The sequence below is a fragment of the Musa acuminata genome, chromosome BXJ3-4 (assembly GCF_036884655.1).
Source record: "Musa acuminata AAA Group cultivar baxijiao chromosome BXJ3-4, Cavendish_Baxijiao_AAA, whole genome shotgun sequence".
Lineage (NCBI taxonomy): Eukaryota > Viridiplantae > Streptophyta > Magnoliopsida > Zingiberales > Musaceae > Musa > Musa acuminata.
In genome coordinates this window covers 7853669-7870417 of record NC_088352.1, presented here as the reverse complement: position 1 = coordinate 7870417, position 16749 = coordinate 7853669, and the positions used below count along the sequence as shown (strand labels likewise).

The following is a 16749-nucleotide window of genomic DNA, read 5'->3' as shown; positions in this document are numbered from 1 at the left end:
ATACTGTCACGGACAAACTTTAAAACAGGATGTTTGATGTAATGCTTATATCTGTCCGTGTATGTTGGCATGTTCATGCCTTGTACAGCGTGTGGAGGGGCAACCGAAGGCTTATAAGTCCCATTTTAGTTGGGTTGGTGGCCTCTTTAGGCTTGTAAATAAAGGTTGTTTCATGTGGACACGTGCGAGAGCTTTTCGGTCTGTAATGGACCATTTTACCCTTTGTTGTGCAACTATTCAGAGCTTGTAAAGTATGTTTGTAATTTGCATTGTCTATGAAGTGTTTTTTGGACATGTTTGCTTGTGGATCCTGATTGAGGCGTTCTCTTTAACCCGTTCTCTCTTTTGTTGGTCCTAAGGGACAATGGGAGGCTTCGGGGAGGTTGACCTTTGCGGATGGACGCGCAAGGGTGCCGCACGCCTTAGGCAAAACCAGCTAAGGTCGTGACATTATGGTATCAGAGCGGGACAAGCACTCATAGAAACACTTGACATGCAAACGTGGGGGACCTAGTGGGGCTGCGTTGAGGGCATTCAGCACGCGCGATCGTTTGAGGGAAAACGGGCATGAAGATGTAGGGAAAAGAGTCGCTAAGAGGAGCGAGCATCTAACATTGGCATTCAGAGGAATGGCCAACCCTTCGCGCAAATAGGCACCACGAGAACAGGCAAGCTTGGAAGAATGCGAAGCGCACAAAGGTTGGGATGGCTGAGTTTGAGCTACGGCTCAACGTTGACAACTTTACTTGATGGTGCTCAAGGCAAGCGAGGCGCTTGGCAAAGGACGAGACCATGCAAAGTGGAATGAGTTGCTCAGCGACCGAAAGAGTTGTGCAAAGCTCATAGAGGTGAGGGGAATTGCTAACTCGAATAATTCGGTACTCATGCATGGGCTTGTATGCGGACGATGGAATGTTCATGGCCATCCCAAGGCGGCCGAGACTCGGCGCCATGGAGCATTGAAACTTTCTCTTCGGCATGCGAAGGATACGTCCGGAAGAGGCTGAAGTGTGCAATGAGTTCAGCATGTTGCTAGGCCTTGAGGGGTGCAGCGGTGGCTGTATTGACGTGGAGGCACAATCTAGCAAGTGCGTTTGCAAGAGGCAGAACAATGCACAGTTTGTTCAGCAGATCGGAGTAGTCCAAGGGGATGGTGGTCTCCGAAACGAAGAGAGATGTTGCTCAAACGAGACAGTTATCTAGGAGGGATAAGTCTCGGCTCTTTAGAGAGAGAATCATGTAAGACAGACTTCACATGTTGAGGAGGAGTACCTCACAAACAACAACTCCACGAAGCTCAATGGACCGAGCAAGCAGCGAGGAGTTGCCGCATGATCTCGCTTGAGAGAATGCATTGGTGGATGCATTGCGAGACCAAGTGGGGGAGCGACATGAAGCAACTTAAATGAAGGCACACTTAGAGTCGATATGGAGATCGGACTCAAGGGAGGGCTGACCCGTGAAATGGTGGGTGCGAGAGCCACCATCGACTCAATGCAAAAACGAGGAGCGGAGCAACTTGGGTGTAACTTGGCGAAGTACCCAAGTCGCATGAAGGGAGCCAGCATAGAAGTTGGAACATGGAGCAGAGGCACAGTGCTTTTCTTAGACAGAGGTCAAGGACATGAACTCTTGCAGAGGCAAGAGTAGGATCATGTTGTTCCATGGGTCCTTCATTTTGATGGAGCGGACTCATCTTGCATGGTGCCAAAGATGAAGGGAGCTTCGGGGCACATGCACCTTATCTCGGAGAAGCATTTGATGGAGGAACTAAGGCGACTTAATTTGCGGAGGCGAAGTTGGGTTCAGAAGGTCTTGGCACGGGGCGAGAGGATGCAAAGGCGGATACTCTTGAAGAATATGCCACAGTGTTGCCATTCGAGTTGCTATGAAGGAAGCGGTGGGTAGCGAAGATTATGCTAGTAGGGGCAGAGGCCCAGGATCCAGACAATGGTGCACAAATTATAGTGAAGTTGGTGGACTTCGGGAGCTACTAGGCGACGGACTGTCCTAGAGTGATGCTTCATCTAGGTGTGACCCAAGAGTGGGTGGATGAAGGTCGATTGCCAAAGGAGCGAACAAAATCGAAGGTGGAGGAGACCCTGCGATGTATTGGCAGAGGCCACACATGGAGGGTTCACAATTCGAGTTTATTCCACAAGGATCAGAATGCAATGGAGATGTCACCAGGAGGCGACATGGTGCAGCGGATCGTGGTGGAACAATTCGTGGCAATGCGATACACATGACTGAGTCCCGTGAGGGATGAGATCATATGGAGGTATGATCGGGAGCTACTGGGAGCTCCACTTCGGTAAACAATATGATGGCAAGAAGGGCTATGGATTCAAGGAGTGAAGGTCATGGTACCGCAGAGGCGGGTCTTCCGTGCGTGCATCGAATTTTGCTTCGGATGAAAGCCTTGGTCATCAGCATATGGGGGCTGGGTTCCACCAAGGGAAAAGTTCGAATGCAAGTACCAGTGATTTCCATGGGAGGAACTTGATCATGCAGAGGTATGATCGAAGCAGCTGGAGAGTTGGACTTCTTCAGAGCTCATATTCGCTTAAAGGAGCCCGACAAGTCAGGGGACAAGGTCGAGTAAGCGAACGTTACTACCAAGGAAGCTAAGGAGAACAGAATCGGTGCAAACCCTACAATGTGATGGCAGAGGCCATGCATGGGAGTTGTAGTCTGTCTTTCCATCGACCAAACAGACTGCTTGGAGAACATAGAGGTGTTGAAGCAGGAGGTCGAAAGGGGCGAGGAAGCGACGACGTGTCCAGAGGGACTTAGCTACCCAAAATCAAGCATCAGTCAGAATGGAGGTGGACTCAGAGGAGTGCCACGGAGACATATCTACTGATCGTGAAGAAAAGGGATACAGATGCGAGTAGATGGATAGTAGGGTCATGGGCATAGCAGCGCCATGATACCGCAGAGGCGGGACTTCCGTGAAAGTCATTGATCCCTTGCTCTCACGGAGGGAGAGCGCTTGGTCGTGAAAGGGGTCGAGGAGGTGGAGCATGCAAAGGTAATCTCCAAGTACCGAGACAAGGCTGAAGGGCAGAGGCCAAGAAACTTCGTAAGACCGGTGTCAACAAGTTTCTCATCAAGATAGCCGTAAGCGAAGGACTTCGGGTCATGCAAGAGTGCACGACTAAGGAACGAAGCAGGCAGTACGTGGTGCTGTACCTTTGCTACTCAGTGGAGTAGGCGACAGGGTTGATGGAGAAGACGGTACAATCCCAGAGGCGACCTCATCTATCAGAGAATTACTCCAAGTTGGGGTGAAAACTTCCCACATTCCAGAAGTTCGATGGCATTGAGAAGGTGAATCACAGTAGCTAACTCAATGCAAGGAGTGCAAACACTTCAAGTGCTTCAGAAGTGTGAGCAAAGAGCAGGCAAAGGCTAGTAACCAGCTCGATGCATGAAGTACAACCTCGAGGAGGCGGGCGAAGTCAAGTAACCTTTGCCTTCTCAACTCTTAAGAGAATGGACGAAAGCGAGTACCCCAATTCTCTTATTTATCCAGCAGAGGAGCCCTACACAAGTTCAAAGACCCTTCGAAGATAATGGAAGACAATAGTTGTCAAATCCTCACCGACGGTGATCAGTGCTACTGAGAGTAGATTGTCCGCTTCATTTCCCAACGAAATGCCAATCGAAAGCGAAAGTGATGCGAACCTACTTGGATGTGACAACTAACCGAAAGAAGAGTCAATGAGCAGATTTTGTGGAGGAAGGACCCAAAACTTCAAAAGTTTGCGAGGCAATACTCGTTAAAGCTCCAACAAGCATCCACCCAGTTCAAGCAGCATATGGAAATTTTGAGAGACTGGCGCAGTAAGGATGGTCTTTTCCTTCATTTGGTGGATCCGTAGGAATCAACGAGGATCAATACAACTCAGCCAACCCCACACCAGAGTCAGAGTCATTGGCGAGTTGAAGCAGCATGGCGGAACAAAGGTTCGACTACTCAGAAACAGCAGCGGAGAGCAGTTGGGAGCCAAGAGGCGCATTGCAGCTGGACCAGAAGATTGAAGACTCAGCAAAGGCGAAGAGTTACAGTGTTCACAAAGGCTTCGACGAGGACGTCGAAGGGATAAGTGGGGGAGAATGTCACGGACAAACTTTGAAACATGATGTTTGATGTAATGCTTATATCTGTCCGTGTCTGTTGGCATGTTCATGCCTTGTACAGCGTGTAGAGGGGCAACCGAAGGCTTATAAGTCCCATTTTAGTTGGGTTGGTGGCCTCTTTAGGCTTGTAAATAAAGGTTGTGTCATGTGGACACGTGCGAGAGCTTTTCGGTCTGTAATGGACCATTTTACCCTTTGTTGTGCAACTATTTAGAGCTTGTAAAGTCTGTTTGTAATTTGCATTGTCTATGAAGTGTTTTTCGGACATGTTTGCTTGTGGATCCCGATTGAGGCGTTCTCTTTAACCCGTTCTCTCTTTTGTTGGTCCTAAGGGACAATGGGAGGCTTCGGGGAGGCTGACCTTTGCGGATAGACGTGCGAGGGTGCCGCACGCCTTAGGCAAAACCAGCTAAGGTCGTGACAATACGCAGCAAGCAGCCTGATGCCTCGGTTGCTCCTCGGCCACATGACGGTGCAGCCCGTTGCCTCGACTCCTCAGCCTCATACGCAGCAAGCAGCCTGATGCCTTAGCTGCTCCTCGGCCCCATGACGGTGCAACCCGCTGCATCGACCCCTCGGTCCCATGCGTGGCCGCCCGCCTCAATTGCTCGGCTGACGATGCAGCCCGCTGTCTCGGCCCCTCGGCCTCATGCGTAGCCAACATGCTGCAGCCAACTCGCTGCCTCGGCCCCTCGGCCTCATGCGCAGCCAACACGCTGCCTCGGCTCCTCGGCCCCATGCGCAGCAAGCAGCCCATTGCCTCGGCCCCATGCGCGGCCAACCCGCTACCTGCGTGCCTCAGCGCACCTCTTGGCTCACGGTTAGCTTCGGCCTAACCCCCTCTTTTTTGCATTTGCACAGCTCGGTCATAGACGACCCGAGTCCACCTCAGCGCGGCTTGTGCGCTTGAGCGGTGTCCCTCAGTCGCAGCCTTGCTGCACCGAGCACCTCGGCCAATCATTGCTGAGATCTACCTCAGCGCGGCCTGTCCGCCTCTGTCGTGTACCTCGGTCGCATGGTGCCCGAGTCCACGTCCTCGCGTCCTGCCCGCCAGCGTCGTGCTCCTTGGTTCCATGTTCCCGAGACAAACCAGCGCCGCCAGCCCGCCTGCGTCATGTCCCTCGGCTCCATACCCCTCGAGACACGCCTGCGCGGCCAGCCTGCCTGCACCGAGCTACTCAGCCATAATCACTGTCGAGATCTACCTCGGCTCGGCTTGTCCGCCTCCGACGTGATCCTCGGCCGCATGGTGCCCGAGACCACGTCTGCGCGTCCTACCCGCCTGCGTCATGCTACTCGGCTGCATGGCCCTCGCGACCACGCCTGCGCGGTCACCCCGCCTGCGTTGTGCTCATCGGCCCTCGGCTATACGCCATCCGAGACCACACCTGCGCGGTCACCCCGCCTGCGTTGTGCTCCTCGGCCCTCGACTCTGCGTCATCCCGAGACCACACCTGCACGGTCACCCCGCCTGCGTTGTGCTCCTCGACCCTCGGCTCTGCATCATCCCGAGACCACACCTGCGCGGTCATCCCGCCTGCGTTGTGCTCCTCGGCCCTCGGCTATACGCCATCCGAGACCACACATGCGCGGTCACCCCGCCTGCGTTGTGCTCCTCGACCCTCGGCTCTACGTCATCCCAAGACCACACCTGCGCGGTCACCCCGCCTGCGTTGTGCTCCTCGGCCCTTGGCTCTACGCCATCCCGGGACCACACCTGCGGGGTCACCCCGCCTGCGTTGTGCTTTTCGGCCCTTGGCTCTACGTCATCCCGAGACCACACCTGCGCGGTCACCCCGCCTGCGTTGTGCTCCTTGGTCCTCGGCTCCATACCACCCAAGACCACACCCGCACGGTCACCCTGCTTGCGTTGTGCTCCTCGGCCCTCGGCTCTACGCTATCCCGAGACCACACCTGCGCGGTCAGCCCGCCTGCGTCGTGCTCCTCGCTTCCATCATCCCCGAGACACACCTGCGCGACCAGACCGCTTGCGTCGTGCTCCTTGGCTCCATGTTCCCGAGACAGACCAGTGCCGCCAGTACGCCCGCGTCGTGCCCCTCGGCTCCATAAACCCCGAGACACGCCTGTGCGGCCAGCTTGCTAGCGCCGAACGCCTCGGCTCCATGCTTGTCGAGCCCACCACCTCGGTCGCAGCCCGCCTGCACCGAGCACCTCGGCAACTCTCTGCCGAAATCCCACCTCAGCGCGGCCTGCACGCCTGAGCGGTGTCCCTCGGTCGCAGCCTGCCTGCACCGAGCACCTCGGCCAATCTTTGCCGAGACCTACCTCGGCGCGGCCCGATCGCCTGTCGTGTTCCTCGGCCGCGCGAGTGCCCGATGCCACGTCCTCGCGTCCTGCCCGCCTGATCGTGCTACTCGGTCGCATGACCCTCGCGACCACACCTGTGCAGTCTGCTCGCCTGCGTCGTGCTCCTCGGCAGCATGATGACCGAGACCATACCTGCGCGGCCTGCCCGCCTACGTCGTGCTACTCGCTTCCATCATCCCCAAGACACACCTACGCGACCAAACCGCCTGCATCGTGCTCCTTGGCTCCATGTTCCCGAGACAGACTAACACCGCCAGTACGCCTGCGTCGTGCCCCTCGACTCCATAAACCCCGAGGCCACGGCTAAAGCGAGTCTGGCCGCCTGCGCACACTTAAACAAACAACCGCCGATCAAGATAAAGTAGTCCACGAGGCACTTCAGCGCGGTCTGCCCGCCTTGGTCATGCTCCTCGGTCGCGTAATGCCCGAGGCACTTCAGTGCGGTCAGCCCGCCCCTGCCTTGCTCATCGGTCGGGTAATGCCCGAGGCACTTCAGCGCGGTCTGCCCGCTGGGGTCACGCCCCTCGGTCGCGTAACGCCCGAGGCACTTCAGGGCGGTCAGCCCGCCCCTGCCTTGCTCCTCGGTCCCGTAATGCCCGAGGCACTTCAACGCGGTCTGCCCGCTTGGGTCATGCTCCTCGGTCGCGTAACGCCCGAGGCACTTCAGTGCGGTCAGCCCGCCCCTGCCTTGCTCCTCGGTCGTGTAACGCCCGAGGCACTTTAGTGCGGTCGGCCCGCCCCTGCCTTGCTCCTCGGTCGCATAATGCCCGAGGCTCTTCAGCCTTGCTTCTTGGTCGCATAACGCCCGAGGCACTTCAGTGCGGTCAGCCCACCCTCGACTTCCTCCTCTGTCGGGTAATGCCCGAGGCTCTTCAGCGCGGTCTGCCCGCCTGGGTCATGCTCCTCGGTCGCGTAACGCCCGAGGAACTTTAGTGTGGTCAGCCCGCCCCTGCCTTGCTCCTCGGTCGCGTAATGTCAGAGGCATTTCAGCGCGGTCTGCCCGCCGGGGTCACGCCCCTCGGTCGCGTAACGCCCGAGGTACTTCAGCGCGGTCAGCCCGCCCTTGCCTTGCTCCTCGGTCGCGTAATGCTCGAGGCACTTCAGCGCGATCAGCCCGCCCCTGCCTTGCTCCTCGGTCGCGTAATGCTCGAGGCTCTTCAGTGCGGTCGGCCCGCCCCTGCCTTGCTCCTCGATCGCGTAATGCCCAAGGCACTTCAGTGCGGTCAGCCCGCCCCTGCCTTGCTCCTCGGTCGCGTAATGCCCGAGGCTCTTCAGCGCGGTCAGCCCGCCCCTGCCTTGCTCCTCGGTCGCGTAATACTCGAGGCTCTTCAGCGCGGTCGGCCCGCCCCTGCCTTGCTCCTCGGTCGCGTAATGCCCGAGGCACTTCAGTGCGGTCAGCCCGCCCCTGCCTTGCTCCTCGGTCACGTAATGCCCGAGGCTCTTCAGCGCGGTCGGCCCGCCCCTGCCTTGCTCCTCGGTCGCGTAACGCTCGAGGCACTTCAGTGTGGTCAGCCCGCCCCCCGCCTTGCTCCTCTGTCGTGTAATGCCCGAGGCTCTTCAGCGTGGTCTGCCCGCCTGGGTCATGCTCCTCGGTCGCGTAACGCCTGAGGCACTTCAGTGTGGTCAGCCCGCCCTTGCCTTACTCCTCGGTCACGTAATGCCCGAGGCACTTCAGCGCGGTCTGCCCACCGGGGTCACGCCCCTCGGTCGCGTAACGCCTGAGGCACTTCAGCGCGGTCAGCCCGCCCTTGCCTTGCTCCTCGGTCGCGTAATGCTCGAGGCACTTCAGCGCGGTCAGCCCGCCCCTGCCTTGCTCCTCGGTCGCATAATGCTCGAGGCTCTTCAGTGCGGTCAGCCCGCCCCTGCCTTGCTCCTCGGTCGCGTAATGCCCAAGGCACTTCAATGCGGTCAGCCCGCCCCTGCCTTGCTCCTCGGTCGCGTAATGCCCGAGGCTCTTCAGCGCGGTCAGCCCGCCCCTGTCTTACTCCTCGCTCGCGTAATGCCCGAGGCACTTCAGTGCGGTCAGCCCGCCCCTGCCTTGCTCCTCGGTCGCGTAATGCCCGAGGCTCTTCAGCGCTGTCAACCCTCCCGTGTCACGATCCTCGGCCGCGTAATGCCCGAGACCCCGCTCGCATAAAAGGAGCTCGACCTCATGTCGCCCTTATGAGCTCGACCTCAGGTCGCCTGAGATCGTTTCAGCACCAAGAGACGCAGCTATGCCACGGCTCCCTCCCGGGACCACAACTGCGCGATCACCCCGCCTACGCTGTGCTCCTCGGCCCTTATCGGCTCCATCGGCCCCGAGTCCAACCCTGCTCGACTTCCTGACTGAGTTGCGCACCTCGGCCCCATGTTGCACGAGACGCGTCCGCGCGGCTAGCCCACCTACGTCATATGCCTCTGATCTATGTGACCAGCCCACCTGAAGTAAGAAGACATGCATCAGACCCCCTACATGCAAGAACCAACGCATAGCTCCTTTCAGGGGGGGCATATGATAGGGGCAAAAATGGCGATGTGACACACTATGACAGCATCCCCCTGAGCGACACACTACTTGAGACTCTCCATATGCTGCAGCAGCTCGGCCTCCCACGCAGCCCCAGTGGCAATGACAGACGCCACCAAAGGTACAGTCCTGCCCTGCAGACAACTACGTCAGGTAACATCAAACCTCCTCTATAAATACCCCTGAGTCCTAAGCAAAAAGGGAGGACACACTCAACACACGGAGGCCTTTTCCTCCTCCTAAACCCTCTCCACATCTTTCGCTAACTTGATCGTCAGAGGGGTCGGGTCGAGCACCCCGACCCGACCTATGTGCAGGTACGAAGCTTTCGGAGATTACCGCATACGGAGATTCAGCGGGCCCGAGGAGCACCCCCACGGAGACCACCGCCTTCCGGACCCGAACCAAGCTGCGACGGCCCCGACACCCCGACTAAAAAAGTTACTTACCGTAACAGTGGGGATATGTTATAAAGAGGGAGAAGATTTCGGACATTAATGGGGAGTTCAAAAGATGGGATATCGAAGGAATTTATTATTGACTAATAAATATGAATAAGTATGAAGTTTTCTCCACAAAATAATTAAAAGATCGCCGCTAATTCTGATTTTGAAATAATGAAGCTTATGAGTTGTCATTATTTTCAGAAAATTCAAACCACGACTAACAATAGTTACGTCAAATCAGATCATAAAAGCCATTCGACTTGTATTACTGTAGCTCAATTTAATCATGTATTTTATTATATGATTTTAATGATAAAAGAAATTAATAATTTGAATTATCAATATTATGATGTATGCTAAGTGATGGAAGAAGAAATAAGAAGACTCAGTGTATCAAAGAACCAAATATTAAATGGAAGAAGGATATCAATAATTCCATAGTCTTGTCGTGGTCGTATCATCTAAGAGGACATTAGCTACCAAAATAAATTCAGTGGAGAAGCAAATTTGGTTTCATTCTCAAACAGTGATCGAATAAATGCACATTTGTCGATTCTGTGTTCATTTATGCTCGAACAACCAAACAAACAGTGAGATGAAGCGATCCAAATGGATGGCATTCATCCATCATTCTTTGGATGTCACACTGTGGGCTACAGCATCTGCAAATAATTTCTGTCATTATGAAGGCATTGACTTGCTATAAACAACACAGAAAGAAGGGATGGATGTCATACACAGATAAAGATGATGTGTAGAGAGAGAGAGAGAGAGAGGATGAATCAACCTCAGAATCTTCCTCTGTTTTGTCATTCTTCCCTTTTGTCTCAGGATTCAGGCGGTGCCATCTCTTTGGTCCCAATGGTATAAATGCCAAGGCTGCCGGTAGCTATCAAAAGGACATGCATTTCCACAACACAATTTAATTCAGAGGAGTTTATTCCGATCGATGAAGTCTCATTCAGTTGTTTTACAACTGTTTGTTCCTCGTACAGAGTGTGAAGTAAAATTAGCTACATATGATGAGCACAAATAAATTTTTGAAAAATAATTTTTTACTATTTATAAATAAAAATAAGATCGGGTATTTTTTAAATTCTAAAACAAGAGTCTCACGACTATATCTCTTTTTCCAATACATATTATACGAGTTACTAAATTTATTTTTATATTTATTTTACACATTATATATTGATACGATGATAATATATATATCATACCCACTTATCAAATATTAAGGATTCGAAACATTATCTGTTATTCTTAATAAAAAAAAATTAAAATAAATAAATTTATCGTGTAGAAAAACTAAAAGATTTAATTTATTAGATGAATAGATTTCATATTGAAATAAAAAAAAATATTTACTAAATATAAATCAAACATACCTATTTATCTCAACTACATGTTATTAAAAGATGATCAAATTTAATCTCATTGTAGATTTATTATATATTGAGTTAGTTTTTCGATATCAAATTTATGAATATTTTTATATACTTAAATTATTTGTAAATGTTCTTTTACTGTTCCAAAGTAAGTAGTAGTAGATGGTTATTGACTTTTTCTCTCTCTCTCTCTCTCTCTCTCTCTCTCTTCTACCATGGACACTTGAAGAATCAGCAAGTAGCCAAAGTCTTCAATCATTAGACATTCTGGATGAGTTGAAATAGATTCTCAAGCCTTTTAAATTATTCATCATCACACTAAATAAATTTGTTCTTCCTCAAAAGGTGATCAATATGGACAAGGAACAAATTACTATGCACCATGTGGCTCACACAAGAACATGTATGAAGCACATGTCTATCACCAACTTCAAACCCTTCTCATTATGGCCTCTATGGTTATACAAACATGTTTTGCTTTCATTCATGATCATGCTGTCCTTTTTTGTTGGAAATATCATAACCTCTTCATTGATTCCCATTTAAAGCTTAATCAAGAAAGGAGAGAGAGATGTTAGGAGAGTAAGCTATTTTCTAATGTAGAGTGAGAAAGGAATTCATTCTTTAAACACAAAGGTATTTATTTATCTTTCAAAGATGCATACAAGGAAAGGTAAGATAGAAGAATTACTGCTATAACAATGATTTTTTTGGTCTTCTCACTATCTTCCCATTCAATGATTTTTTTTGAAAAAATAGTTTTCAAAATAATCTTAACAAGAAAAAAAAATCTTAAGTAATTTTTTTGATCAAGAAGAAGAAAAAAAAACTTCAAAAAAGGATTGATATTGAATTATAATTTATCAACTATTTTCTAAAGATAATTGCAACCCATATCTACAAATCTCAATCCTAATATCTCCTTACAAAAGAAACAAAAACATATAGGAAAAACATAAAATATCTCTTTTGAAAAAAAGACAGGAAAAAAAAAATCAAAATTCTATTAAATATTATCATTTTCTGGATATATATATATATATATATATATATATATATATATATACATTTATATTTTATGGTACAAGTTGTGCTCCTTACTAATTAAAAATGATTTTTTTTTTATTAAATAGATGAATGATTCAAGTCAAAAGGGGCAAAAGTATAAGTGTGTGTGTATATATATATATGATATATATATTGCTTGTACAAGATATGATAATATATTGCTCTCCTCATCATAGGCTCCAGTGAATAAAGCACATCAACATTAAATAGCACATGAACACCCACAGTGCGTTGTTGAGCCATAAGGGACCTTCCACGTTGCTTCTTAAAGATTTGTGCCACTCCACGTGCATGTATAAGTAAGACAAGGGACAGGATGGCGATCAACCAGGCATCGACATGGCTTCCCCAATTCGGGCGCTTCTTCTTCTGCTGCTGCTCGTCGTCATCGGGTCGAATCCATACTTCACCTCCGCCAAGCCACCGGCTCCGCCCGTTCGCTGCAACGTCACGGGCTGCGTCCTCTCCAACGCCTACGGCGCCTGGGGAGACAGAAGCGAATGCTGGGTCCGCAGCGTCGTCTACCCCACGAACGAGGAGGAGCTGCGGTCGGCCGTGGCCGAGGCCAACCGGAACAACCTCAAGGTGAAGGTGGTGAGCGGATTCTCGCACGCAATCCCGAAGCTGGCCTGCCCCCCGCCGGAGAACTCGGTTCTGATAAGCACCGCGAAGTACAACACGCGGATAGAGGTGGACGTGGCTGGCCGCACGGTGACGGCTGATTCCGGCGTGGGGCTGCGGGATCTGATTGATAAGGTGGAGGCGGCCGGGCTGAGCCTGGTCGCCTCAACGTACTGGGAGGGGGTCAGCGTCGGCGGGATCATCAGCACGGGGTCGCATGGCAGCTCCTGGTGGGGCAAGGGAGGAGCCGTCCACGACCATGTCGTGAGCCTGAGCATGGTGATCCCGGCCGGTGAGTCGGAAGGGTACGCGAAGGTCGTCAGGTTGCTCCGGGGAGACCCGCGCTTCAATGCCGCAAGCGTCTCCCTGGGGCTTCTGGGGATCATATCTCAGGTCAGTGCAATCCTCCACCACTGCCCTCTGTCTCCTTCGCTTCAAAGAGTCGGAAGAGCATGAAGGTGTTACGTGACATCGATTCCATCCTCTCATGTTTCTATCATGCTCTGCTGTAAACATGGCGATCAGATTTCTCGACTTGGATCTACAGGTGACACTGTCACTCGAACCCAGCTTCAAGAGAAGCATCACGTACTCATTCCACGACGACGCCAGCTTCCAAGATCGTCTGTTGGATGTTGCTCGCAAGCACGAATTCGCTGACCTCACCTGGTTTCCATCGCAGCACAAAGTTGCATTCAGATTCGACGATCGAGTCCCCTCGAACGCCTCCGGCGACGGCATCAATGACTTCATCGGCTTCCAACCAAACCTCATGGCGGTCTGCGCCACAATACGAGCTACTGGTACCGCGTGAACTATCGCCAAATTTCTCGTGCGCTTGCTCCAAGGGCGCTGCGTTCGCTCACCAGATTCTTCTGTGATGCAGAGAAGCGTTACGACGAATCAAGAAACAGAAGGGGGAAGTGCGTCACCGCAGCCGCCGAGCTGGAGTATAGAAGGTTGGCGGGCAATGGCTTGAAGAACAACGGGATCTTCACAGGCTACCCGGTGGTGGGCCGCCAGGGAAAGATGCAGACCTCCGGCTCCTGCCAACACTCACCGGAAGCGGACAGCATGAGCACGTGCCCTTGGGATCCTCGAAGCAAAGGGTTGTTCTTCTACGAGACCACGGCAATCTTCTCTCCTCCCAAATTCATGGACTTCATCCACGACGTGAAGCAGCTCAGGGATCTGAAACCGGAGAACTTCTGCGGCGTCGACAACTACAACGGGTTTCTGATACGCTTCATCAAAAAATCGGACGCGCTCCTCGGCCAGCCCGAGGACTCTATCGTCCTGGATTTCAACTACTACAGAGCCGATGACCCGTCCACTCCCAGGCTGAACCAGGACGTCTGGGAGGAGGTGGAGCAGATGGCGTTCATGAAGCACGGAGCCAGGCCGCACTGGGCGAAGAATCGAAGGGTTGCCTTCCTTGGTGTGCACCGAAAGTACCCTGGTTTCAGCAATTTTCTGGCGGCCAAGAACCAATCGGATCCCGGAGGCATGTTTCAGAGCCCATGGTGGGATGAAGTGGTCTCGGGGCAGGGATCGAACACAGGTAACGGCTGCGCACTGGAAGGACGGTGCATTTGCGCAGAGGACGAGCACTGCAGTCCGAGTAAAGGGTACCTGTGTAGGCCCGGGCTTGTCTACAAAGAAGCCAGGGTGTGCAGGTACACAACAGGGTGACTTTGTTCCGTGGAATCGAGATATATATATATATATATATATATATATATATATATATATATATAAATATAATATTTATATATGTGTGTGTACGTATCTGCATAAAGGGGCTTTACTTATTTGTCCCTAATTTAATATATAAAGAATTATATTGCTACGCTATTAAAAGCCCGGCCCATATTGAGGCCCATTTCGCAAAATTGGTGACTCAATGTTGACCCATTCATTATACACGGCCGCCAACCCTAATCGAACTCGTATATAAACTCCTCTCTTGTGGGATTCGTCCTATGAGCTTGAGAGGCGGCGAGGCGATCGGAGCGGGGGAGGAGGAGGAGGAGGAGAAATGGTGAAGTTCCTGAAACCGAACAAAGCGGTGATCGTCCTGCAAGGTCGTTTTGCGGGGCGGAAGGCGGTCATCGTGCGGGCCTTCGACGACGGCACGCGGGAGCGGCCCTACGGCCATTGCCTGGTGGCCGGCATCGCCAAGTACCCGAAGAAGGTCATCCGCAAGGATTCGGCGAAGAAGACGGCTAAGAAGTCTCGCGTGAAGGCCTTTCTGAAGCTGGTGAACTACAGCCACATCATGCCCACCCGTTACACGCTCGATGTCGATCTCAAGGACGTCGCCACCCTCGACGCGCTGCAGTCCCGCGACAAGAAGGTCACCGCATGCAAGGAGACCAAGGCCCGCTTGGAGGAGCGCTTCAAGACCGGCAAGAACCGGTGGTTCTTCACCAAGCTCAGGTTCTAAGCTAAGGTAGCATCTATCTAGTTCTCGCAATGCGTCTGCTTTCCATTAATGTGGGACGGTTCCGTGCCAATGCTTGTTGAAATCATTATATGTTTTAGATTCTCGTCTTCGTACATCTGACAATCTTCATTTTATTTGGCTGATCTATGGACGTCGTTGTTGGTTTAAATCAATCGTGTTTGCCTACAATTGCATCTTTGCAAGCGATCCGTTGAAAGAAAACTACAAGACCATTTCAGTACATAGATTAGTGATTCTAGATTTCTGAACTTGATGTTTGTTGTGTCCGGCTTATTCTGATGGTTCAGAACTTATAGGGACTGATGATGCACGTCTTGTTCTTTATCATCCGGATGGTATTCCTGATCTGAAAAAGTTTGGGGGAAAAGAACATCTGACGATTAAATGGTTGTCAAATTTAGCTTTTATGTGTTTGTGATCATCTTCATTTGTCCGAAATGTTGTCATTTTGCTTAGGATTTTAAATCTGCAAATGCTCTTTACAGATAGCATTCTTTTTTTGAGGTCCTGTTAGGAATTGCTAAACCATGTTCTAGCATCATACAATTTACATGATTTAGGATGTCCAAGGAAACATGTGATCTCCATAAAAAACATTGTTATTTGTAATGGAAAGGGCCAGGAGCTGGAATTGTTTGTTGAGAACTAGGGAAGAATTGGAAAGAAATAGAATAAATTGAGCAAAGAAATAAGCCAAACAATTCTAATGATTTGTTTGCTTTATGAGAAACTGAAAACAAGTTGGGCGCGATGAGGTTCCGTTAAATCCGAACCTGAAATCGGATTCATGTAGCTTTAGGTTTGAATTTGGCTTGAGAACATTGGTTTAGGTTAGAACCTAAACCATCATCACTGCATTAACGTTATTAGTACTTAATTGCTAATAAGAACATTAGCCTCACCAGAAAATAATGAATGTCTAACATAGATTGCTTGAGATAGTAAGTAACAACAAGGGCTTGTTTAGGAGTAGGAGGGGGTTACCACCATATATAGTGCTGGTTTTTTGTCTTGGATTGGCCAAGTTATATGATCCTGATGTCCTGGCTTTGAAGTTGCATATGATCATGTTCATGGTGAGAAATAAAAAAGGATATGCTTTGGAATTGAGGAGTGATGGTAATATGAGGATTTGGCACACAGTATTTATTTATTTATTGGTAGCATATGTGTATTAAAAAGGTTGATCACTTGAGATTGAGAGCCACAATGGGTGATATTGACAGAAATAGATATTGAAAGCATGCGAAGGTGTGATGCACTGTTATCAGTGATTCTGACCATCTCCTTTTACATCATAGTTTAGGCCCTTGTGAAAGCTAAAGGATGATTGGCAGCGTAGTTTTAGTCCCCCCCTTGTATAGTCTCTTATGGTTTCATGTTTGGTCTCCCATTGGTATATATTAATTGAAGGGTTGGAGAAGTAGGATAAAAGGGTGAAAACCACTCCTAAGCTAGAAGGTCTTTGGGGAACCCCCCATCATGAAAAGGCAAGGTTCATGTCAAAGGAGGCACATCTCAAGGGAATCTCTCACATTCAACTAGTAGAGAAGGAATTACGAAAGCTTAAATCCCAAAAGTTGTATTTGGACTGTGTTTCAACCCAAAATGTAGTTGAATTGTTAGATAATTATGGTAACATTGCTATTCTCATCGTTGTTTCTTAGCATCATAAGGATTCTCTATGGCATAAATAAACGTTTGTATCGGTTTGAAATTATCACTATCTTTGGGGGGTTAAGGGTCGGCAAAATAAAGATGTATGAGAGAGAGAGT

At 50.5% G+C, this 16749-nt stretch overlaps 3 protein-coding genes across 3 annotated transcripts; 2 read left to right on the top strand and 1 right to left on the bottom strand.

Annotated features, from left to right (window-relative positions):
- Window positions 1-6718: 6718 nt before the first annotated feature.
- On the bottom strand, window positions 6719-8826 carry LOC135635292 (uncharacterized). The gene is made up of 4 exons (XM_065146270.1): window positions 8714-8826; window positions 8129-8450; window positions 7517-8007; window positions 6719-7322 (listed from the first exon to the last, which is right to left on the bottom strand). The coding sequence occupies exons 1-4, from the start codon at window positions 8824-8826 to the stop codon at window positions 6719-6721; spliced, it is 1530 nt and encodes a 509-aa protein (XP_065002342.1).
- A 3393-nt stretch (window positions 8827-12219) lies between these two features.
- LOC135635191 (L-gulonolactone oxidase 3-like) lies at window positions 12220-14237 on the top strand. Its single transcript, XM_065146095.1, has 3 exons — window positions 12220-12899; window positions 13054-13309; window positions 13393-14237. The coding sequence occupies exons 1-3, from the start codon at window positions 12225-12227 to the stop codon at window positions 14196-14198; spliced, it is 1737 nt and encodes a 578-aa protein (XP_065002167.1). The 5' UTR covers window positions 12220-12224; the 3' UTR covers window positions 14199-14237.
- A 251-nt stretch (window positions 14238-14488) lies between these two features.
- Window positions 14489-15141, top strand: LOC103981114 (large ribosomal subunit protein eL27x). Its single transcript, XM_009397715.3, has one exon. It carries the CDS (start codon window positions 14545-14547, stop codon window positions 14950-14952), a length of 408 nt encoding a protein of 135 aa, XP_009395990.1. The 5' UTR covers window positions 14489-14544; the 3' UTR covers window positions 14953-15141.
- Window positions 15142-16749: the final 1608 nt, after the last annotated feature.

What these genes read in the sequence shown, in the direction of transcription:
- LOC135635292 (XM_065146270.1), bottom strand. Translation starts at nt 8,826, where the DNA reads ATGGGGCCGAGGTGCGCAACTCAGTCAGGAAGTCGAGCAGGGTTGGAC. An exon ending in GGGGTGATCGCGCAGTTGTG is followed by an intron (nt 8,451 to 8,713) that starts GTCCCGGGAGGG and finishes GGAGTAAGACAG; the next exon opens with GGGCGGGCTGACCGCGCTGA. An exon ending in GGCGGGCTGACCGCGCTGAA is followed by an intron (nt 7,323 to 7,516) that starts GTACCTCGGGCG and finishes ATTACCCGACAG; the next exon opens with AGGAGGAAGTCGAGGGTGGG.
- LOC135635191 (XM_065146095.1), top strand. Translation starts at nt 12,225, where the DNA reads ATGGCTTCCCCAATTCGGGCGCTTCTTCTTCTGCTGCTGCTCGTCGTC. An exon ending in TTCTGGGGATCATATCTCAG is followed by an intron (nt 12,900 to 13,053) that starts GTCAGTGCAATC and finishes TTGGATCTACAG; the next exon opens with GTGACACTGTCACTCGAACC. An exon ending in CGCCACAATACGAGCTACTG is followed by an intron (nt 13,310 to 13,392) that starts GTACCGCGTGAA and finishes TCTGTGATGCAG; the next exon opens with AGAAGCGTTACGACGAATCA.
- LOC103981114 (XM_009397715.3), top strand. Translation starts at nt 14,545, where the DNA reads ATGGTGAAGTTCCTGAAACCGAACAAAGCGGTGATCGTCCTGCAAGGT.